This window comes from Eublepharis macularius, chromosome 8 (assembly GCF_028583425.1).
Source record: "Eublepharis macularius isolate TG4126 chromosome 8, MPM_Emac_v1.0, whole genome shotgun sequence".
Lineage (NCBI taxonomy): Eukaryota > Metazoa > Chordata > Lepidosauria > Squamata > Eublepharidae > Eublepharis > Eublepharis macularius.
Window position 1 is genome coordinate 12,625,696 of NC_072797.1, and position 23,578 is coordinate 12,649,273.

A 23,578-nucleotide genomic window follows, 5' to 3' on the forward strand; every position below is an offset into this window, starting at 1 on the left:
GAAAAGAGCATCCAAATGGGCACCCAACATACTTGGATAAAGCAGAGTTTGTGAGAGAGAAAGGCAAGCAAGCAGACTGAAAAATAAACAGAAGCAGGGAGGGAAAAGAAGCATGTAGCTGATACAGCTTCTGACAAGGCTTGGCTGAAAAGTTATTTGAAGGAAATAACTTTTCTGAGGAAAGAACAGCAGGCACCTTAGAGACCAACAAAATTTTCGGTGTGTGAGCTTTCGAGAGTAAGTGTTGCCTGCTTCAGAAAGTGTGAAGTCTCACGTACCGAAAATCTTGTTGGTCTCTAAAGCGCCACTGGACTCAAATCCTGCTGTTCTACTGCTGACCAACATGGCTGCCCACCTAACTATCCTCTGAGGAAAGTGGTTTAAATGGAGGGGCCCTAGAAGCTGAACTGTGAGGAGGGGGGTGGAACCAAGCATCTCATTCACTGTTGAAAGAACACGGACAGGAAGAAAAAGTTAACTGTAACATATTCCTAAACCACAAAGTATTTAAGGCTAATTTCCAGCCACTTGTTATAGCCTCTTCCATCCCCTCAGTTCGGTTCAAGCTACTATCATATACAAGAGCAAGACTCGAGTCCAGCAGCACCTTAGAGACCAACTGGATTTCCAGGGTATGAGCTTTCGTGGGTCAAAGCTCTCTTTGTCAGATACTTTGATTCTCAAAAACTCATCCCCTGGAAATCTTGTTGGTTTCTAAGGTGCTACTGGACTGAAATCTTGCTCTTCTACTGCAGGCCAACAGGCCTCCCGCCTGAATCTATGGTACAAGGCACTTCAAGGCCTTTGGATTCCCCTGTTTGAAGAACTGCCTCTCCCCCCATGCTCTGCCATGACAGCTTTGATCACCCAGGCAGGGCCTCCTAAGGATCCTCCCAACAAACGGGCAAGATCAACAACTGCTTGCATATATGCATTCCCTGTTATGGCCCCTTCATTGAGGAATGGCCTGTGTGAGGAGCACACACTTGGCATACCGCAAATGGATTCTGATTCTAAATGTACTTATCTGTGGCTTGATTTCTAGAGGCTGCAGAGGAGTGTCGAAGAGAGGCGTTTTTAGATATGGGCTTTTAAGTTTTTCAGTTTTATTGTTCAAGACTTTGGTCTAAGAACAGGAAGAGAAAGAAAGAAAGAAAGAAAGAAAGAAAGAAAGAAAGAAAGAAAGAAAGAAAGAAAGAAAGAAAGAAAGAAAGAAAGAAAGAAAGAAAGAAAGAAAGAAAGAAAGAAAGAAAGAAAGAAAGAAAGAAAGAAAGAAAGAAAGACTGCAAACTCGGAAACTGCAGCGGGTCCAAACTGCTGTTTGTGTCCTGACAGGAATTTCTTTCAGGGCACATGTGACTCCAACTCTGCAGCAGCTGCATTGGCTCCCCATGGAATTCTGGATCAGGTTCAAGGTTCTGGTTCTGATCTATAAAGCCCTAAACGGGGACCAGCATACCTGAGGGACTGCCTCTCCCCATATGTACTTTGGAGAGCTCTTAGATCTGCAGGTAAACATCTACTGGTGGTCCCTGGCCCCAGAGAAGATCAGCTGGCCTCAACCAGGGCCAGGGCATTTTCTGTCCTGGCCCCAACCTGGTGGAACTCTGTCAGAAGACACTCGGGCCCACCAAGATCTTGTATCTTTTCGGCGGGCCTGTAAGACAGAGATGTTCCGCCAGGCATTTGGTTGAGGCCAGCACTGGATCCATCTAATTAGCCTCCCTGCCGGTCTCCTGTCAGTGGGGGGGGGGCATATGGTCCATCTGCCTCCCCATGCTTGAAAGAGGTTCACCAACCCACACCTCCACCCTTTTCTTCCCTTGTGTCTGGTGGGCAGGGGAAGGGGGAAGGGTGCCCCATCTGGAATGTGGATATCCATGTTTGCACTGAGATGCTATTTTATTGGTACCTTATTTATGATTGTAACCCGCCCTGAGCCTGCTTTGCGGGGAGGGAGGGCTAAAAATCCAATAAATAAATGTTAAAAAATAAAAATACATAAAACAACATCTGAGACGGTCATTTTTATAAAAAAATAATAGGATTATTCTAAAATGAAATGGTTCAGAAATGTTGCTTTTTAAGAGACTGTGGGCTAAACCGCTGTCTCTAGTATGCATTACTTGTTTGCTATTATCCTGCTCCCACCACATATTCTACTTAGGCAATAACATTTCCAGCTTTAACGTATGTCGAATACTTTTTGTTTCAAATTTCTGTAATCCTCGTCCAATTACAGGGAGAAAAGTGGACTGTAAGTAACTAAATAAGTAACAGGTCATCTTCAGTGTATCACTAATAGGCATCGCCCAATGTTTTGTGGCTCATTCACAGAAGTAAGCAATGCTTCCCGCCCCCCACCAAAGTGTCAGGGCTGCATCAAGCCCCTTTCTTCCTGTTGAACCAACTACTGCTCAACACCACCCAAGATTTCTTTAAAGAGGATGTAACTGTCAATTAATGGAGGAGGATTTGGTCTTCCAGATCTCAGTACTTATCAGGCATATTTGTTAGCGTGTACGGATTACTGGGATCCCTTCCCTCACTTGGGAGTATCTATCTTGGGCTCTTTTGGAGGTTTGTTTTTTGGAACCACTTTTTAAGTGGAATGCATTATGGTCTACCTATGTTAAAGTGGGATTTGCTCCTCCAACAATTTCTGCAGCTAGAGAAGTACGGCATAGAATATCACGACAATATCAACATTTGAATATATCACATATAGAAGGCAACTGTGCGTAGACTAATATTAGATATTTGGAAATCTTTTACAGATACCTATGTATAGATTTGCCAATAGTGTTTTCATAGTCAGCACTGTATTCTTTCATTTATTTCCTGTTTTTTTTAAAAGGTTTTTGCACTAATACATAAAACTTTGTCACATGAAGCAGCCCTATACTGATTCTGACCTTTGGTCCATCAGGGCCACTGTGGACTTCTCAGGCTGTTAGACCTCAGGAAGTCTTTCACATTACCCGTCCTTTTTAACTGGGGATGCCTGGAATCAAACCTCGGACCTTCTGCATGCCAAGCAGATGCTCTACTACTGAGCCACAGCCCCTCCCTCTTGCACGGAGAATGTTCTCTCAGTAATATTTCAGCCAAACCAATGTTTCTGTATGAGTTTTTTTTAAAAAAAACACAGCTGCTTACAACCGAGATTGGCTTTTGAGATCTGTTCAAATATGGCATGGGACAGCTGCTGAACACAATTGTGTGACAGCAATTCTACAACACAAGCCTTTTGGTGGGAAGCAATTCCCCCAACACAACGTGGGCTTCGTCGTGCCGATCCACACACCCCTCCCTTGCGTTCAGCATCAATTTTTACCATCAAGGAGGGAGACAAACAGCTATATACAGCCCTACAACTCTGCACATCGGAAATCTTAAGATCTGAGCAATGGCCCATATAACTTAAGAGCTAGACATTTTTTTAAATGAAGCAGAACATTAGACAGTGTTTGGCATGTCCTGTCTGTACTGAGACTACAGGATTTTGTGGTTGTGTAGGATTGCAGAACACTTGGGATAGCTCTAGCCTTTATTATCAGATATCCATCAACGAATGCACCTTTCATCGCCGAAGAAAACCTCCAGGTATCTGCATCATGTTCCCAAGAATCACATTCCCACTCTGGGTTTTTAAGAGAGAGCCTCATCAACCAACTTTGACTCTGCTTTAGTAACTGCAAGTATAAGATGTACTGAGGGAAAGATGTAAACAAGCGAGGGAAAAATTAGTTTTCAGTTTTGCATTGATGCATTCTTCAGTCATCATCCTTCGGACACTTGCGTCATGCTTGTGTGAATTTCGCTTTAACAAGCTCTGTATTTATCAGCGGCAGTTCAAGAACTCGCTCACTGCGACAGCGACACAGTCTTGGAATAAACACGTAGGGGTGGAGACAAAAAAGCTCCATTTTTATTCTCTCAGTGCATTGCCTAAGACCAATTGAAACAGAACTTCTCACTGAAAAAAACAATGTGGCTCAATAGGGTGACAGAATTTCTGCTAATGTTGCCTATTAAGGGTCAGTAAGTATTGATTCCCCAACACAGAATGCCTCACCTGGACAAGGGAAGGACTGGCAGCTCTTTCCCAATACTATGGGTGGTGGAAGCGCATGGACTATTTTAGCAAAAGTGACTTTATCAGATGAACTCCTATAAAGAAACTCTAGGATGCTAATTATGTTACCTGAGTGTTAGCCGTCCGACTTCTTCAAGGAACAAGTGATATCCAGCCTTGGGAAAATGAGCAAAAGGCCTCCAATGTCCATAGATGTCTGAGATCGAACACCGACTGTGTCTACCCTAGAGATTCCATTCAGATTCAGCAATAGAGGGAAGGGGCCTGGCTTGCGCACTCCACCGAGCCTGGCTTGCGCACTCCACTTCTTTCATGACTTTGGCAACTGATTTACATTTACATGGCCCTCACTCCCTGCACCCTTCCCCCCTCCCACCTATATATCTCTGGCCAATTTCTTCATACCCTCCATGCATCGAACAAAGAGCTTTGTGGTTCTTGAAAGCTTATGCTACAATAAAGTTGGTTAGTCTTAAAGGTGCTACTGGACTCTTGCGACTACAGATTAACATGGCTAACTCCTCTGGATCTATACCCTAGAGATGTGAAGGCTTGGGAGAAAAACAGAAAAGTTCAGGAGATCTCCCCCCCTCCCCCGCTTTTTTTCCTGAGGCCCTTTCCATTCTCAGCCCTGCCTATCTCATAGGGTTGTTCTGTTGCTGGGTACTGAACATCCACTGTTGCTGTGAATTTGACAGGGCTATGTTTTTTTAACCCTCGCCCTTCTGTTTCTTGCATCCTCCTTCCATCATGGCGTTCCTTGCCCCAATAAAAAATGCATCTGAACATCTTGGCAAGAATGAAGTGTTTTGCACATGTGGTTGTTATTTTAGTGGCAAGATCCTGCTGACACTGGGGAAGGGAATAGGAACTAGTCAAGCTTTTTGTCAGCAGATGTTCCAAATGGGTTCAGCAGGTTATCTAAACCTGTTGGTATAGAGTAGACTAGAGATGTAAAGTTTGAAACTATGGGGAAAAAACTTTTCTCCATTTTGGGGGGAACATTGAAATATATGCAATATTTACTGTCGTATCAAACCTGAACTAATTTTACTGGTTTGACATAAAATGCATCCTTTATAACTTACTTAGCATATAAAATTATGGGATTTAACGGCTATTAAAAGCCTTGGTCTTGTACAAGCAAAACTGCAAATATACCAAACACTTGAGAATAGATCTGCAAGTGGATGCACCCTATGCTAGCACATGTATTTTTTAAAAGGAGTTAGAAAACACAAGCTTTGTGGTGAGGAACACAATATATTTTTGTTGCGATGACGACGAGTTACCCCATCTATATATTACAACACTTTTGTTATAGCTTTTAAAAAACCTGGAAAGTTTAGGATCAAGCTTTGTGCAGCAATGAGAAAGTACAGTCATTAAATTATAAAACCATGGAAGGCTGAAAAGTAAGTCTGTCTTCTAAAACTTCTGTGGTGGCTTCTAAAACAGAAGAAAATTTGCCAAGGCCTGCTTCAGGCATACTTATAGGGTTGCCCAGAGGCATTAAAAAGCCCAGAAGTTTCCCCCATTGCACAGAAGCCCCCACACTAACTCTGCAATACATCCCCCTCACACCACGTCAAAAAAATATTGTCATGTCATGCATGGGGGGGAGGGGCAACTGCTGTTGAAGAATCTGTGGCAAAGCTCCTTGTACGTGGTTCTTTGGGTCCAAATGCAAGTATGCTGAAGATTGACTTCTTCACATATCCTTGGGAGTGGGCGATCCCCAAAGACGGTTGGTACTTCACCATTCAAACAAACCAGTGAGAATTAAAACTTTTTATTAGTGTATTCACATATTAGGCAAATGCAACACGCATGAAAAGCTTATTTCTTAGGTTCACAAGTTCTACCAATACAATAAGCTACTGGTAAAACTAGCACAAAATTGGTAACCGCTCCACTGATCCGTTTACTCACCTGACCCACTTTTACCACCACCCCTGCCCACCCACACCCCAGGCTTGATTTTTGGTATTGCTCCTATGCCCTATTTATTAATGGCATAAAAATATTCATCGCTATCTTCAGTTCAGTCAGTTGATTACAAAGCTTAACACTGGCCACGTTTGTTCTCAAAGCTGAAGTTGGCGCTAGGTGCACTTACAAAGTACAGCCCTAGTGCAAATGAACAATTTGGGAAAGGGGGCGGGGAGGGGGGAAGGAGAAGGAAAGAAAACAGACAAAAGGCAATCCTGCTACTGCCACAACAACAAGAATGACAGACAGCTAGATCACAAGATTGTTAGTAAGATGTATATCTTTTCAAGTCCGAAAAACCCTTCTATACAGTTTCCCAACCCTCGCCCAACCCAGACTTATCTGTAGAATACAATTCAAAATATTTTTAGTAAGGTTCAGATGTAGTGTCCTAGGGTTCACAATAACACGTACTATGGATTCTTCCTTTCTGCTGAGCATGCCCAGTCTACCAACTACTTCTGCAAGATCCAGCCCCATCATAACAGATGCTCACAAAGCCATATCCTTTTGATCAGACTAGCCCTTTAAGCCTTTAACTGGGATGTCAAGTTGCATCTTTACACCACTGGGGAAGATGAACTTCGTGGCATTGAAGGGAAGCAGGCACAGAGTGGGCCGAGGTTGAAACTGCAAATTCTCTTTTTACCTTTGAACCAACCAGTGAAAGAGGAGACAGAGACAACCTCTTGCCTGTTCCTGGTTCTTTTTTCATCCAGCACCACCTCCTACTCACAATGCACCCAGATTTCTGCTACCAGAGTTAGAAGGACCAGTGAAGGGAACTGGCAGAAAGAATGGCAGCTTGCCAAATCAGTTGGTAGACGTAAATGTAGAGCAACTCGCCAATCATAAAGGGTTATGGGGGAAGGGGGTACTGTGATGGAATGGGATCCAATCAACTTCCCAAACTGCCATATACCAGTCCCTACTGACAACTGAAGGTTTATATATCGTAAAACACAGAAACCGCACACACGGTGTTTCTCTTTCAGATGGGTGCTTGTCAGAAAGTAAGCTTGCCTGGGAAAAGGGATTGATGGATCCACAACGCACTTGGTTCTTCTCTGGGCAGAAGCACAAGATTCTGGAACTGCTGTGGGGGGTTGCTGGGCCAGAAGACTTCTAAGTAGGGCAGGTGTGCACTCTCTCTCTCAGGAATGCCCCCCCCTCGCATTTTCTAACAGAAAGATGCAAAGCAGCCCGCAGGACCAGCAGTGCCAAGCACCCATCGCCGGCAACAGATGCACTGCCCTGGGTGGGCAAAGAAAGAAATGATTTTCTAAACGTGTGTACTGAGGGAGGCATATGGGAGAAGAGCGGTGCAAACATGCGTTTCCGGCCCATGTAGCACACGCAGCATCAAGGATTTCAAGACAACTAAACCCAAGTATTGTTTCCTCTTCAGAGGGGTTTAAGGCGGCAGCTAGCAGAGTGGGAGAGCGAGGGGGAGGAAGCTTTTCTGCAATAAAAGCCTGTTATAGGGCAGCTTGAAAGCCTGCATATATATATATTTATATATAAAAATATAAAAAAATATGGAAAAGGAAGGACCTGGGTTTTTACGAGATGTCTGCTTAAGTTAGAGAGGTGAGCTCTGCACGTCTATCAATTGGAACCAAAACACAGCAGGATCCTGCCCAATTGGGAGTGGGGTGGGGGGTGGGATCCATGACGCATTAAGCAAAACTGTCCATGTTATTGGTAAACCTTTAGGACACTCAGATTTATATATACCCAATAAAAACACCATTAAAGTCTTTAAAATGTCCCTCCCTCCTTCAGAAGAAGGCGTTTCTATACACTAACGTTTTATCTAGTATCAGAGTATAGGAAACAGAATCCACAAGGTGCTTTAAAATTGATCAGACCCTCAAGTGCTTTTTTCCCCCCTCTGTCTCTCTCTCTCTCTCTCTCTCTCTCTGAACTTTTTGGATAGGAAACAGTTCATGGAGACCACACAGTTACTATGACAGACGAGCTGTTAAGGTTAAGTCTGTTGACGGGACTTGGTATTTTCAACCCGCCTGTAAAGAAAAGGAGCTTTACGACATGCTGGAACAGCGTACTGAAGGAGAGCCCATCTGAGTCAACACTTTATCCAGCCACTGTAGAGGCCCGTTCAGGTGAAGTTCAATCCAGCAAGGAGTGCTTGTTACCGTCTGCCGCCTAGAAGAGGAGAAAAAAAAGAAAGGAATCACGTAGGGAAGCCAATCAAGTCCGTAATCAACAATTAAAAGTACACACCACTGCCCACGCCTAGACAGAACGTTTCAGTGCTGGAGATGCCGCTTTCACCACATTTAAAGGAAATACAGTACCTGATCAGGACAAAATAAAGATGGGAAAAAAAACTGAAGAACTATACAGAAGAGACGGAAGGATGACGGATAGCTTTGAAGAAGAATCTTTTGATGAACAACGAAATCTTAGAAAGTTAAGTAAAAGCTGCACTCAAAGCAATTGGGAGAAACAAAGCACCTGGAGTAGATGGAATACCAATATAGAGCTATTTCGAGCTACAGAAATGGAGTCCATCAAAATCTTAACAAGCATCTGTCAACAAATATGGAAAACAAAACAATGGCCCACAGAATAGAAACGCTCAGTCTACATTCCCATTCCAAAAAGGGGGGATGCTAAAGAGTGCAGCAACTATCGAACTATCCCATTAATTTCCCATGCAAGCAGTGATGCTCAAAATTCTACAGTAAAGACTCTTATCAGATATAGAATGAGAACTGCCAGATGTTCAAGCTAGATTTAGAAAAGGAAGAGGCACTAGAGATCACATTGCAAATTTATAAAGATTAATGGAATATACTAGGGAATTTCAGAAGAAAATCTGGCTATGGCTTATAGATTACAGCAAAGCTTTCAACTGTGTGGATCATGAAAAGCTATGGATAGTGTCAAAAGAAATGGGGGTGCCACGGCATCTGATTGTTTGGATATGCAACCTGTTCTCTGGACAAGAGGCCATTGTCAGGGAAGAATATGGGGGAACAGAATGGTTTCCAACTGGCAAAAGATGCATGCTATCTCCCTACCTGTTCAACCTCTATGCAGAGCATATCAGTAAGGAAAACTGGATTAGATTCAGAAGAAGATGGAGTGAAGATTGGTGGAAGGGACATTAACAATTTGAGATATGCAGATGACACCACATTACTAGCCAAAAATAGTACAGACTTGAAACGACTACTGATGAAGGTTAAAGGAGAAAGCATCAAAGCAGGATTACAGCTGAACATCAAGAAAACAAAAGTAATGACTACTGAGGAATTACACAATTTTAAAGTTGACAATGAGGAAATTGAAATTGTTCAGGATTTTCTATTCCTTGGTTCAATCATCAACCAAAAGGGAGACTGCAATGAAGAAATCAGGAGAAGATTGAGACTTGGAAAGAGAGAGCTAGAGAAGCTCCTTAAAGATAAGGATGTTTCTCTGGGGACCAAGATCAAGGTAATCCAAACTATGGTATCCCCTATTACTATATATGGATCAGAAAGTTGAACAATGAAGAAAGTTGACTGGAAGAAAATTAATTAATTTGAAATATAGTGCTGGAGGAGAGTTTTGTGGATACGAGGGATAGCCAAAAAGACAAATAAGTGGATTCTAAATTAAATCAAGCCTGAATTCTCCCTAGAAGCTAAAATGACAAAACTGAGGTTATCATACTTTGGTCACATTACGAGAAGACTCTCTGGAAAAGTCAATAATGCCAGAAAAAGTGGAAGGAAGTAGGAAAAGACCTAAATCAAGATGGCTTGACAATAAAAGAAGTCCACATCCTCCAGTTTGCAGGATCTGAATAAGTCTGTTAACAATAGGACACTTTGAAGGTCTTTCATTCATAGGGTCACCGTAGGTCAGAGGTGACTTGAGGGCCCATAACACACACAAGATAGCAAGGGGGGGGGGAGGGTTGTTGGATTTTTTTTAAAGCTTTTATTCTACTTTCACCCATGGAGTTATGTTTTGAATACTGAAAAACCTAATGGAAGAAACTGCTTTTATCGATTTGCAAGTGGAGATTATCCACCAGAGTCACTAAGGCAGCTTTCACTGCAAAACCAACGAAGTGCAGATATCTCATCCAGATATGTCTCAAGCTGTTCTACTACCCCCTCTTCAACCACTGTAGCCCCTCTCCTAAAAGACTGACATTGGCCTGTAATTGCACACATTCCTCTTCAAACGTTGTGCGTCATCGCACCTGGTATTAGGTGCTGCCCATGCTGCCAAGTTACAGCCAACTTATGGTGACCCCAAGAGAAGTTCCGAGATGATTTGCCATTGCATGCTCTGTGCAGCAACCCTAGACTTCCTTGGTAGTCTCCCATCCAACTATTAACCAGGGCTGACCCTGCTTAGCTTCCAAGGTCTGAGGAGAGCAGGCTAGAAGGAGCCATCCAGTTTAGGGCAATCACAGTTTACTTCAACTAAAAGACATCACCAAGGAACCAGGAACATATTAATTATTGACTAAGGGACACTCACTTTTCCCGATCATGGAGAACTAACCAAGAAGTGCCAGCTATTTCTGCATTGAAATGGTATGAACTTTGGGGCAGGCGGTAAATAGGCCAGGAGGTCGTGGGTAGGAGTGTGCGCTTTGGGTATCTGATTCTGGTAAAATACTCAAATTGGGCCCAATTTGGAAAGCTTCGGTATTTCCAAATCAAAGCTTCCTGAAGCATTCGTAATGCTTTGGGGCCCTGGGGGGTTAAGTGTAAAAGGCCCTTTCGCAAACGGCAGGGCCCTTTAAACTTTCCCATTCCCTACCCTTACCCAAACCATCCCCCACTTACCTGGCACCATGCTGGAGGAGGCGGCCCTCCCACCTCCCCGCTGGCCTCTGGCGGCAGCAGCCCTCTCTGCCAGCCAGCTGGTTGTGCCAGTCGCGGCTGCGCAGGGAACGCTCTCTCTGCCGGCCAGCTAGCCACGCCGGCCACGGCTGCGTGGCGACGGCAGCAAGGAAGGCCTTTTCCGCCAGCCAGCTGGCCAGCGCTGCATTGGCTCCAGCCTTCCGCCTGGCCAGGTAAGAGTGGGGGTGCTTTGAATTTAGATTTTGTTCTTATTTGTTCTAGCAAGTCATTTTGCTGCTGGCTTTCCCCCCATGTGGACTAAACATGCTGCTTCTGTTTTCAAGTTTTTCCGAAGCTTTTCCCCCGAATATTTGGGAAACCTGACTATTTTTTGTGTGCATACCCCTAGTCGTAGGCAAAAGGAAGGTTGCAGTTTCAAAGCCTTCATTAAAATTTGGGTTAATTAAATGATGAGTTGGATACTGTCTAAATTCCATGAACAGAACTGTGACTTGTTGCCCAGCCCAGTTTTAAATGCTGCTCCTAGGTGATGGGGGAACCCCTTCCCCACCAGGAGCAGCATGAAGGGGAACTTGAAGGGCTGCAGCAACAGGGAGAGAATGGGCAAAAAATCGCCCCCACCAATGGATTTCTTCCACAGAATCAAACCAACGTGGTTTGTTCTTCCTGCAGGCAATCCTGGACATGCATTTGCCTAAATGGTAACAGTGTCACAGTACTTGGAAGTTATGGAGGAATTAATGTCATTTTTGGCAGTCTTTAAACTATATATCTCAGGCTGTGTTTGTCACTTCTTCATCTTGGTATTTAAAATGTTTTTGGATCTCTGTGTTGAACAATTGGGAGGGGGGGGGTCTGTGCTTGCCTTTGTACAGAAGTGTAAACTTGACTGGAAGCTTGAATGCACGTTTATGTTCTGAAGCACTAGTGGTTGCAAAGTCATGATTCCCATGTACAGGAGTTGTGTGTTGCATATCCAGTTATATGTAAATAGGTCATAAAGAGCAAAATGGCTCTTCAGCTGCCCAAAGAGAGCAGCCACAAACCTGTATCTTTCCCACTCTTCCTACGATTTTGTTTTGGAAATGCTCTTATCAGGGCCGGCATGGTGAAGTTGCTTTGTTGTACCAGAAATCACAAAATATGCATAGGCCACTATCACTGGAGAGAATAATACTGCTACTAATTTCAAAGCCCCTATGAGCAGTCAAAATCTTAACGCAGTACCTACTTGCTAGGTTCAAGAAAACCTTTCTTCACTGATTATACGGCTGAAGTTCTTTGCACTTTACATAAAACTGTGCATGATAGCACAGGCCCTGGTCAATTCATGCAGGGTGCTGGCCAAAACAGTGAAGGTGGGGCGGGGGGGGGCGGAGATAAGAGAGAGAGAGGAGAAACAGCAATGATAAAGCATGTATCCAGAACTTACCAGCAGCAGGGAAGGGCAAACTGCCTTACTTGGGAGACAATCTGCCATTACCAACAATCTCAATCTCACCATGGAACCCTCACATTTCTAACAATTCCTCAGAGGAACCCTATGCTCCAACGAATGTGTATGGAGCAGTATTCTGAAACAGTTCGAAATCTGACTGCACTACTCCGGTTTAAGTTAGCCTGAAAGCACACAGAAAGGCTAGGACTGGAACCTGGATCCTAGTCCAGATGCAGAATACAAGAGGGGGTCTGCATTCGCACACTGCAGGATAGGATACTTTGCTACAGCAGTCACTCACATCCTGGGCTGTTTAGTCCACATGGGGGAAAAGCCAGCAGCAAAATGACTTGCTAGAACAAATCCAATGATGTGTGAATGCAGCTTAGGGCAATCCGTCAAGAAAAAAGCAGCCAAATGCACATTCATACCTGTATTCTGCACCCCATCCTTTAACAAAGCTCATCCTTATGGTGCACATTCTAGTGAGCTGATATACCGCTTCAAAGCCCTGATTCACAGACTGAGCCAGAAGAGCAGCAAATTCCTGGTTGTTAAAGATCTTCAGGTTGCAGCCTACAAAAATAAAGATGTGATAAAGGATTACTACGACTTCAAGCTATTAAATGTGTTGGAGAATTCTTGATTTAATCATCAAATGGGGGGAGCTTATGAAAGCCAAATGTACACCGACATTACAGCACGGCAAACACAGCCCAACACACATGGATAAAGTTTCGTTTTTGTCGGCTGTGTGTGTCTTACCTGGTGGGATTTTGCACACTGTTGCAGGATGCCACCCGTATCTCTGATTGCAGTTGGGGCTCTGAACGAAGATTGCGCTGTCGCTTAGGCACTCGGCAAAAACTTCCCCACCGATATAATACAAGCGTACTCCCCTGCCTAGAAGAAAGGATATGCCAAAGTTTAAATGCAACAGGCTCAGTCTGGTATATTACTCATTTGTTGCAGTTCCCTTTGGGACTCAAAATAAGCCAGCTACAAAATCAGCCCCCAAACCTATGCAAAACAAGGAGCTGTTTTTCAACACACAAAAACAGAAGGTTTGAGAAAGCAGAAAGTCTCTACCTATGTGCCGCCTTGTCATTTCCACGGTGGCGTTTCTATTAACATTGGAAAGCAAACCTAGGCAGAACCTTTCAGAGTTTGATGGATCTGTGAAGCCGTCTACAGTAAGCGAAGGCTGCGACGCATGGAAGGTCTCCCCCACTCTCTGGTTTAATTCGTAATACGCTATTGAGCACCAAAACGCAGGCTCTGAATAAGTCACTGGCTGAAGGTCTGGAGGAAAGAGTTACAGAATTTGTGCGTTAATACACGATGCGTACCTTTAGATCTCTGGCATTAACTATAACTAGTCACACCTACAAGCCCATGAACACAGCTTATGATTTTGCCCTTAGTTCAATAATGCCCCCAAAGCTTTGCACATTATAGTGAGAAATAAAAGGAAACTGTGGAATGAACGGACAATGAGAGGGGCTGGATTCCGTGCATCTGCTTGGCTTACAACAGCACATTCTCCTGGTATGAGGAACTGTTGTGATGCAAAAGGAGCTGCTTGCATTAGAGGAATGCCTCTAGCACTGGGGTGGAGGGGTGGGGGGATGCTACAATCAGTGAATGGGTGCACAGGACTGGCTCCATTGTCTCTGAAAGCCTGCATTTTAACATATTAATCCCCAATGAATAAAGAGGCCTCCTGTCATTATTTTGTGTCCAAGTGTTCATCTCGGGGGCCCTCCAATTCTAGTGCATTTCGAACAAGTCACTGGAGAGGCAGCACGTACATTTTCTAAATATCTATCTACTATGGTGGAAACAGTACAGGAGATACATTCTTGCCCCAACTGCTCTATTTTGTCTGCTGTTTCATATCCAGCGCAGTACCAGTTTGTACTAATGCAAGACATGGTGCGTAATACTCTGTTCAATCTCTCCGTTTCCGGTGACCAGAGAACAGCTGTTCTGTACCCCACTATCTTCACTGGCTACACAGCAAGACAATTCAATGGGGCTCTTTTTACAAGCAGAGTCAGTGGAAAGTTTTGAACAAGTTAAGATCAGTTGCTGAGATGAAGATCCCTGCACACTCTGGCTTTTAGGGAACCCATGAATATTCTGCAGGCAACACGGCTGTCTGCATTAAGCATATAATATACCATTAACAGGTCAACTCAGATAGGTTCACTCCCTCTAAAGTGATGGGTTTCCCCCCCCCACTTCTTCCTTTCTCATTCGTTTCCTCAACTGTCTTCTACCAGTGGGTGAAGACGTTTATTTTGTTTGGTATACTCCATTAATGTAATTGCCCCCTCCCCTGTTCTTGGTGTTGTGTGTGCTTACTGAATTATTATTACACCATTTTAAACGTTTTAAGTTTAAATTGCTTAATTTGATTCACTCTGGCCACAAACTCACCAGGAAAATCTGCCTCAGCTCTCTATGTACAATATCAGAAGGGGAGCGGGAAGCAGCAGCTTCAGCACTCAAAACACTGCATCCGTTATGAGCAGACTGGCAATGTAACTTACTGGGAAATACCCTCGTGGGCCCCTGCCTTAAAGAGCCACTGGTGGCAAGTAGTAGGCAGAGCCAATCCCCAACAACTCCCCCGGTGCCTTGGGGTCCACTTGGCTCGGACCCTGCAGTGGCCGTTGGCACCAGTTCACCATCTGAATCTTCCAGCACTGCCACCAGTTTGCAGGAGGCGGCCATGGGGAAACCACTGCTTATCGCTAGCACTGCTGGACTGAAGGGCCCTGCAGCGCCAGCTTGCTATGCAACAAGGGCCACTCGGCTTGGCTTCTCCCAGGGCCATTTTAATCTCCCGGCCCAGCCCCACGACATCAATGCACAGTGTTATTTCAGTCTGCAGAAACTGTACTGCGTACTTCAAAACAACGCACAGCCGAGATCTAGGTGTTGCGCCTTACTATGTAAAACAGCGTCTCAGGATTTCTGAATCTGTGCCTCTTCCTACCTTCGGGACCCTTCCAATCCAGCACGGTGTATGTCATGCATGCAAGGAAGCGCATGAAGACTGTGTGTAATGCTATGGAATGACGTGCCTAGCCCAGTGCTGTGTACGGAGGGTGTGGTTCCGCCACTGGAATTTGGACAGTACAGGACGGTTAACTCTCTTCTAAAAACCAGGCACAGGGAAAGATCAGAATAAAGCTGCTGTCCTTCCAGGGGGCTGGGGTTGGGGGCAGGGGGGCTACTGCAGGGCCTTTTTTCCCACCTGGGAATTTCGCTCAGTTTTACCCCCCCCCCCTTTAAGGTCAGCATCAGTTTGAGACCTTAAGTTCCGCAATGAACAGAGGGGTGCCTAATGCACAAAGATGACTTCTAACGATTTCTAATGTCATCCTAGGCAGACAGACAACCAATTCCCCCGGTTTTATCACACAGTTCCTCATGGATCACGCTTTTCCAAACACAGCTTTCCACATGCTAAACTGCAGCTTGTTGCCAGCACAGTACAGTACTTAAGTTAGAAGGAGAGTGTTTACCGCTTACCCAGGCTGTGATTGACAGGAGAGAGAGTACTGGGAGACAGTTCCGCGGGGGATCCTGTGGAGTTAAAAGATGATATTACTTTAGAGCAAAATCCACTTCTGTGCTTCAGACGGCAAGAAGTCTTGTTTTGCCACATGCTAAATGTTTGTCTTGGGTGCAGTGCGGCAGTAATTTGAAGAGCCTGAGGTTACTTTTCACTAACATGGGCATGTGGTAGATTTATCCTGAAGATGAGCCCATGCAGCTACTGTCCAACTTCACATGTACACTTGGCAGCTGACCCAAACTTTTGCTGTTTGACTTAAAGAGGTCAACAATTAAACGATTGGCAGAAACTTATATACCACATGCAGATCTCTTTTTTATAAGATTTACAAGTCCCTGGGTTTAGGGGTCAAGAAGGGGGAGGGGTGAGAGAAACAAGCTACGCTTTCCCCAACCCTGAGGGGAAACAGAACCATGGAATTTCCTCAGATAACCTGGTTGGGCTCACAACTTGGTTCTGCTTTATTACTGTAGGGAGCAGCAGAATTAAGAACAGGATTATGAAATCAAGGCAAGAGGATGCCAAAATATTTATATAGATTTTAACTGTGCCTTTTCCATTCCTCATCTTATAACTTTAGCTCTTCATAAAAGGCTTGAACCGTGCTTCATGTTTCCCAGGAACGATCCACACGGCCATCGCAGTTCCATTTCAGCCCACACAGACAGTTCTGGGGCCGCCCCTGCCCATCTCAGTTCTAGCACCGTATTGGCAGAACACATGCTTCGACAGGAGGCTGATCAGAACGACAGGAAATGGAGCGGGAATATGATGCATTTGCCACTCACTGCTTTGTAAGGTTTTATGCCGTGATTTTATTTAATATACGAACAATCGCACAACTGCCTCACCGATTATCACAATGGACAGTGAAACAATTCAGACAAGGAGAGTTTAGGGCTTTGCCTTAAAGCGGAGAAATATGTACTGCTGCACCAGAGATGGGGGTGGGGGGCGGTATTACAGAACGTGAACCTATCATCCTCATCAAAACTGCACACTGATATCCCACTTTTCAATCCAGCCCTCAGCGAGTCTTACAAAATTTTTAAAATATTATTTCTCCCCCTCCTCTCCATGTTCAGCATATTAGTCTTTGCTGATGAGTTAATGTTGTAGTCCCCTCCTCCCAGGATGAAGAGGTCTTCATGTTCCGGGAGCCAGGAAGAGATTAGTCTCGTGTGACTGCCGTTTACGAATGACATGCAGCCTTCAACAGGCGTTCCATACGGCAGGCACAGAGCTGTGGCCTGTTCAAAATGGCCCAGATCACACGCAAAAAAAGGGCCAGCAATACCGGCGTGCAGCACAGTCCGACACGCAGGGCAGTTTTATTTCTTCGGTGTTAATGTGGAGAATGAGGGTAAGAGGATCTGGGTCAGACTTGTAATCGGATGCTTACCTTGGTTGCCTGTGGGAAGTAAGGCTTGCCTCAAGGAAAATCCTCCCTACTATAAGCATACAGCCATGCAATTCTCTTACTCCCTTACAATCTTAAGCTACTGTTTTTGGCAGAAGGGAGACAGAGGCCAGCGCACAGTGTCTGTAGCACGGGCTGCCCTACGGAGGCTGCGCATGGTGCTCTCTGTCAGCTTCTCCCTTAGAGCCTACCCTGAGGCCAGAAGGGACGCCATGGAAAAAGGCCACTCTGAAGGGAGCTCAAGTGCCTCAGATAACCGGTTCTTCATAAGCAGCACTCCTAGACCCCATGTCTTGCTCCTGGATATAAAGAGGCAGCAGCAATGGCTAGAAGTGTCATTTTATACTACACTTGATGCCAAGTTTTCAATCTTTTTTTTAGGAAGGACAGGGCAGGCCTTTATAAATTTTATTGGGCTGTAGGAGCCAGCCCCCCAAATTTGGCCCCGGGCCCATTTTTGGGCACCGGACTTATCGTTCAGTATTCAAGTTTTTGTATTTTATTGACAATGTTTTCTCACTGCTGCTACCCCAAAATCTACTACACCGTGCCTTTTGGTTTTTCATAATTTTATACAAGCTATAATATGATGAAGTGTCCCACTGGGGAGGGTCTCAGCCTCTACGTGCTGTTTGCTGACCTTCCAGGACAACTCGTCAGCTGCTGTGTGAAAAAAGGATGGCGAACTAGATGGACCACTGGTTCTGACCCAGCAGGGCTCTTAAGGGAAGAGGCATCTAAAAATTCAACATACAAAGGAAGCATCACCTAGTTACACAACACAGTCCCCACGATTCTGAAGTCTTTGCTTTGTGTGCAGATGAAATGTAAACAATTACCTGTATCCATGCTTTGGTTCAACTGCTGGTCACTTGTTTCTCCATCTTCACTTATATAACCAGGTGGTGGCGTTTCTATCAACGGCAAGTTAACAACTGATGAGCCATTAATATAAGGAGGTTTCTGAGCATAAAGTGTAACATGAAAAATTAAAACTTCAAGGTTTACGTAGAGCCTTCAACTCTGATAAACAAAATGTCATGCTGCTGTCCTACAGAAATACATAAGATGAGGAGGGTGGGCAATGCCATTTGCTTATCCTTTCCCCGACTACTGGTTGAGTCCAACCCCTTCTTACGGTCTATATCCTTCCTACTCTCCACACTGTGGATGTAGCACAGTTGAATGAAATTATGGCCAAGCCAGATAACCAAGTGGACCTAAATTATAGCCATTCAGTCACTAGGGTACTGCTTTTACTGCTCTCTACCTCATCTTCTTTCTCCCTCGTATCAATAGTGCCTTTTAATTGTGGGTAAGTTGGTTTCCAGAGTCATAATACCTGCATGAAGATTTTGCTGGAAGAGAGAATTATTTCATTCTCCAGCTTGCATGGCTTACAACTATATGGGTCCTGCAGCCCCAGGAGTCGACTTCCCTGGGGCCAGAATGGAAGCAGGAAAGATTGCAGGATCCAACTCTTCTTCCCCCCTCCCTCCATTGCTGAAGCATACACATCGCAGAGGAACAGGTAAAGCGTTCCTGAGATTCTCTTCAGAGTGCACTGAGTACACTAAGAACTCTAAACACAGCTGCGTAGAGAAAATATGCAGCATGCCAGATTCAGCCATATGGAATGAAACACAGCCATCTGTGAGAACAACATAGGTGGTCTCTATACGTAAAATATAAGCAGAGTATACTATAAAATCAAACATAGTTCACAAGGGAATTAAACAGAATTTAAATAGAGTTACAGAAATATCTAAAAATATGTAATATGAAAGCCCGGATAACAATGCAGCTACATTCCTGTAGGCTTCTGGAATAAAGAAAAGGGAGGACAAAGATAAGGCAGGAAACTCAGGGACAGGCTTGCCATAACCAAGAGAGCCCTGGCCCTGTCACAGCATCAAGCAGGGCCCCCTTAAAAGATCCTGATTAACAAGGCAGCTCACATAGGAAAGCACTCCAAATTATGCTAAAGATGTATTGGGCGTTTAAGTCAAAACCACAAGTCTGCCTTGAATTAGACCTTGAAAAACAACCAGTTTACTACAAGCTTAGCATGTAGCAGTTCAGCCCATCAAGAGAGCCTTAAATGGTACATGTCTTAGACCCAATATGTTAGTGTGTCAACTGGCAAGCATCAACTCCATTTTCAATGTTAATTCCAAGGTCAGTTATAGATGAGCGAACCTGGCGGCTGATGCTGAACAACACTACTGATGGCCGAAGAGACTTTTTAGGCAGGCAGAATCTACAGCTCGCAAAATAATAAAAACAAACCCTGGGAACCACTAAATGATGTTTCCTAGATAACATACTTTTCTTTAGCACAGTCGATACAATATATCCTTAATCCTCCACGTGGCAGAATGAGTATATAGGTGAATACCTGGTATGTAATTGCTCTGTGGTTCGATGCCTGCTGGAAAGTTAGTGTTTTCAGGAATGGAATGAGTATAGTCATCAAGCGGCGGAAGTTCGGTCAGAATCTCAGGATGTCGTGGCACTAGGACAGGAGGCAGAACTGGGGGGAGAAAATCCCGAAGTGTTAAAACACACTAGACAAATTCTAACTGCACACTTTCTATTAAGCTGTGATCAAGAAGCAACTCTACAGGAGCCAAGAAACACATTAATGTCCCCTTGGGGTTAAAAATGGCGAGAGACATATGGTTTCCAGAAAGGACAAAGTTCCCCAACACCAAGGGGACACTTAAGGATGTGGAGCTGGGGGAAGACAATAAAAGATGCCCCATGCAAGTCAAGCAAAATGTGCTAAAGACATAAAGCTCTGGCTTACCTATATCCTTCTTTCAGATCTCTGGAATAAGTTATAGCATATAGTGAAGGGAGGAGTTCTTCCTTTTTAAGGTCACACCCACCAAGTGTCATATTTCAGCCAGACCATGACTAACCTCAGACCACCCAGTGAGATTTAAGGCTCAACAGAGATTTGAACCCAGGTCTTTCCGGCATTCATTTATTCTATCCAATGCAGGACTCGCTTTTTTGCCCCAAATGCCCCAAAGCCTGATAATATTGGAAACTAGCACGGATAACAAGAGACAGGTGAAGATGCAATCGGCATCAATTTCCAGAATGTTGTTGGAACTTTTCCTGAGAACAACCAAAGGAACAATCCATTTGGGTTGGTTTCAGTGACCAGGACTGCAAAAGGAGATATTAAAATTTTTTACATGCCATTAAAAAAAAAATTTACTCTGGTTACCTGCCCTAAGCCTTGGCACTGAAGTAGAGGACAAATAACTTTTAAAAACAAAACAAAGCTCTACTGCTGTAGCTGCAAGCATTTACGTCAACACTTTGCAATATTAAGCTATACTGAGCAGTGCCAAACACATGCATTCAATACAGCAAAACAATGCATTTTGACATTTAAGCACCACCGTCAAGATTAAAAATTTGGATTAATTCCCACTCAGCTTTTGGAATTCCTTTCCTCACCAACACAGAGCAACAGTAAGAAACTTAAGTGAACCTGCCGAGGTAATGCCTTTAACGCCAGCAGCAGTTTGCGGTCTTCCTACCTGGAGTTTCCACTCTCTGGTAATGGTACGGATTTACGCACACTTCATCCTTTTTAAGATTAAAAGCATAATCACAGTTCTCAATTGCCTTAAGTTCATGATGGCTGTGAAGATCAGGCCAGCGCCACAACCGGCAGTAAATGACATGCGGTAATCCTTTACGATGGGATACTTGCAGGCGGCCATCAAGGGACCTAAGGGGAGGAAAAATATTCCAGAAATATTCAGAGGTGTCCACAAGCGGTACGTACAAGTTCAGAACTGGGGGAGATTTATTTGCTGCCCGCCTGCTCCTTCCTCACCACCCACTCACCAAAAGGGCTACAAGAGAAATCTGTGTTCGTCTCGAAATAAGAGGAGACTGTTATTAAAATAGCCCCTACTTATATTATCACCTGAATCGAGGAGTCCTTGTGCAGGAGGGACCATGAGAGGCCGCGTCTACATCATACTTAACGTTGTTTGCCATGAATGATCTCCCCCCCCCCCCCGCCACTCCCAATCCCTTACCATTGTGCTAAAGGAGTTATTGCTTTAAGTACATCTTTCATACAAGACTGCACATAAGATTACAGCAGTCAGATATCCAAGTGATTCACATTGGCTTACAACTTGAAGCTTGCATTACACATGGTTGTGTGTTCACTTGAGGGCTTCACGATCTACAGACATTCTTGCATCCCTTGCTGCTACCGGTTGAAAAGTTTTGCTAGTTTTAAGACAGACTGCCTAGGCCTACACAGATGCAGATGGTTTATGACTCATGGGATGAGAAAGACAAACCTCAGTGCACAATGCAAGTAAAGGGTGACATGGAAAAAAACCCCACCAAAAGCCTAGACAAACAGCTCGCTCGGTATTTTTTTGTCTCGCTGAATGCATGTTCCTGACCAACAAGTCAGAAACAGTGTGCAAACTAACAGCTTTTAAACACACACTTGATAAGAGATTTAAAACCCCCCAATCTTGTTAAACAAATACCAGACCATGTGGTTTCATTTCCCCCCCTACGGTTTCCCCCCCCTTTCAACAGCACTGATGTGGATTTTCCAAAGTCAGAATTTCATTGGTCAAAACATCAGCTGAGAACACTTTGAGGAAAAATCTACGGTTACAAAATGCTTTGCTGACTAGGAAGCATTTCCAGCAGACAAGACCCTCAAAAGCCAGTCCCTCCCACAAGATCTCTACAACGAGACACAGGGCAGAATATTCACCTGGTTTGTTCAGAGAAGCTGTAAAGGCCTGTTGTATCCCACTGATCTATCGTATTTGGTGTACTCAGTCCCCAAATTTCAGAGCAAGTGCTGTGTATAAATTGAAAAACAAAAAACAAAAAAAGTTGATGTGAATATGGAAGCATGGTTATTCAAACTACCATGATGTAAAGACATGGGGGGAGGGGAAATGTACAGAAAGCTCCCTTTCACATAGAAGATACTGCTTTTAAAACACAAGGATTGGATGCTATATTTTCTATATGAAGGAGGCCAGTAAAATGGAACATGTGACTCAAGGTAAAATGATGTCTCAAAAAGGTGAGCAAGTTAGCTGGATTTAAACAAATCAGCGTATTTGTAAGATACCTTAAAACAGGCAAAACCTCCTCAACCTGGCAGAACTAGGGGTTTTTTTTTTTAAAAAAAAGGGAAGACCTTTGCAAGCATACTAAAGCCACATCAAAGTTAGATTTCTACAAGTTTTTAAAGCAACATTCAGGAACCACTAGTGTGACGTAGAACGATTACTAGCATGAATGTGCAGGCCTTGTTTGAAAGGTCTTATAAAATAACCCAGACTCATCCAGCTGCTCAAGTTTTCTGTGCCATAGAGGGGGCAGGGAAGTGCAACCAATGTTTGTTGCGGCCAGCCAAGTACACTTCTAGATATCTGAATCCAACATTAAAAAGTCAAGCAACTCAGTTTAAAACATGGCATGTATAACTCAAAGCACTTCCTTTAAAGGGCCAACCAAGGATTGCTATTTCATGGAAGCCTTAACTGACAAGGCCATTAATCCAAGGAAAAGGACAAAATCACAACAAATACCAGTTATACCACGAGCAGAACTGTAGCAGAAGAAATATCCACCATTTCCCCATGTATCTGCTTTGCATTCTTCAGAATGAACATTCGGCTTCTAAAAAAGTAGCATTACGTACCCGTGAGATTAAGATAGTTCAGTGACTACTTTACAATAATGGAGTAATGTATCAGAGAAGTATCTGAGCTCTATACTTTTACATTTCTGTCCTAAAGAGCTCAATTAGCCTTCACACCTTCCAGCACTTACCAACAGAAGGCAATCCGATGTGAGTTACCACTATACCCAGGTATGCTGTATCCTCTGGGACCAACTAGCAATAAAATCTTAGCTCCAGGTGGTCACAACTCAAGATGAAAAACCAGAGGGCCAGCCAACATATACATGTTTTGTGGCATGCAGTGAACATGGCTTGCCTAGGGACTTTCCATTAATATAGCAGATGCTAAACCACAATTAACAATCTTCTTCAACAGTATTATCAGTGTAGTAAAATTAGTTCACAAAGTCTCACAAAAAAGTGGTGCTTGTCTACTTGTCCAAACACACACATTAATCAATTTATAGCCAGGGTGAGATAGGAGAGAAAAAAATCTGTAAA

The 23,578-nt window shown here is 44.0% G+C and overlaps 1 protein-coding gene across 4 annotated transcripts in view; it reads right to left on the reverse strand.

Moving 5' to 3' along the window:
• Positions 1-5,875: 5,875 nt before the first annotated feature.
• Positions 5,876-23,578, reverse strand: part of SMAD2 (SMAD family member 2) — a 64,484-nt gene continuing 46,781 nt past the window's right edge. For 3 of the 4 annotated variants that reach the window (XM_054986482.1, XM_054986481.1, XM_054986480.1), the window contains exons 3-11: positions 22,151-22,240; positions 20,934-21,127; positions 19,775-19,909; positions 18,216-18,290; positions 15,911-15,964; positions 13,457-13,669; positions 13,133-13,270; positions 12,799-12,943; positions 5,876-8,260 (exon numbers count right to left, since the gene is read on the reverse strand). In XM_054986482.1, the coding sequence (XP_054842457.1) occupies positions 8,137-8,260; positions 12,799-12,943; positions 13,133-13,270; positions 13,457-13,669; positions 15,911-15,964; positions 18,216-18,290; positions 19,775-19,909; positions 20,934-21,127; positions 22,151-22,240 (1,168 nt within the window). In that variant the 3' untranslated portion in view covers positions 5,876-8,136. The remainder of the gene's footprint in view (positions 8,261-12,798; positions 12,944-13,132; positions 13,271-13,456; positions 13,670-15,910; positions 15,965-18,215; positions 18,291-19,774; positions 19,910-20,933; positions 21,128-22,150; positions 22,241-23,578) is intronic. The other variant, XM_054986484.1, reaches the window with a different exon arrangement.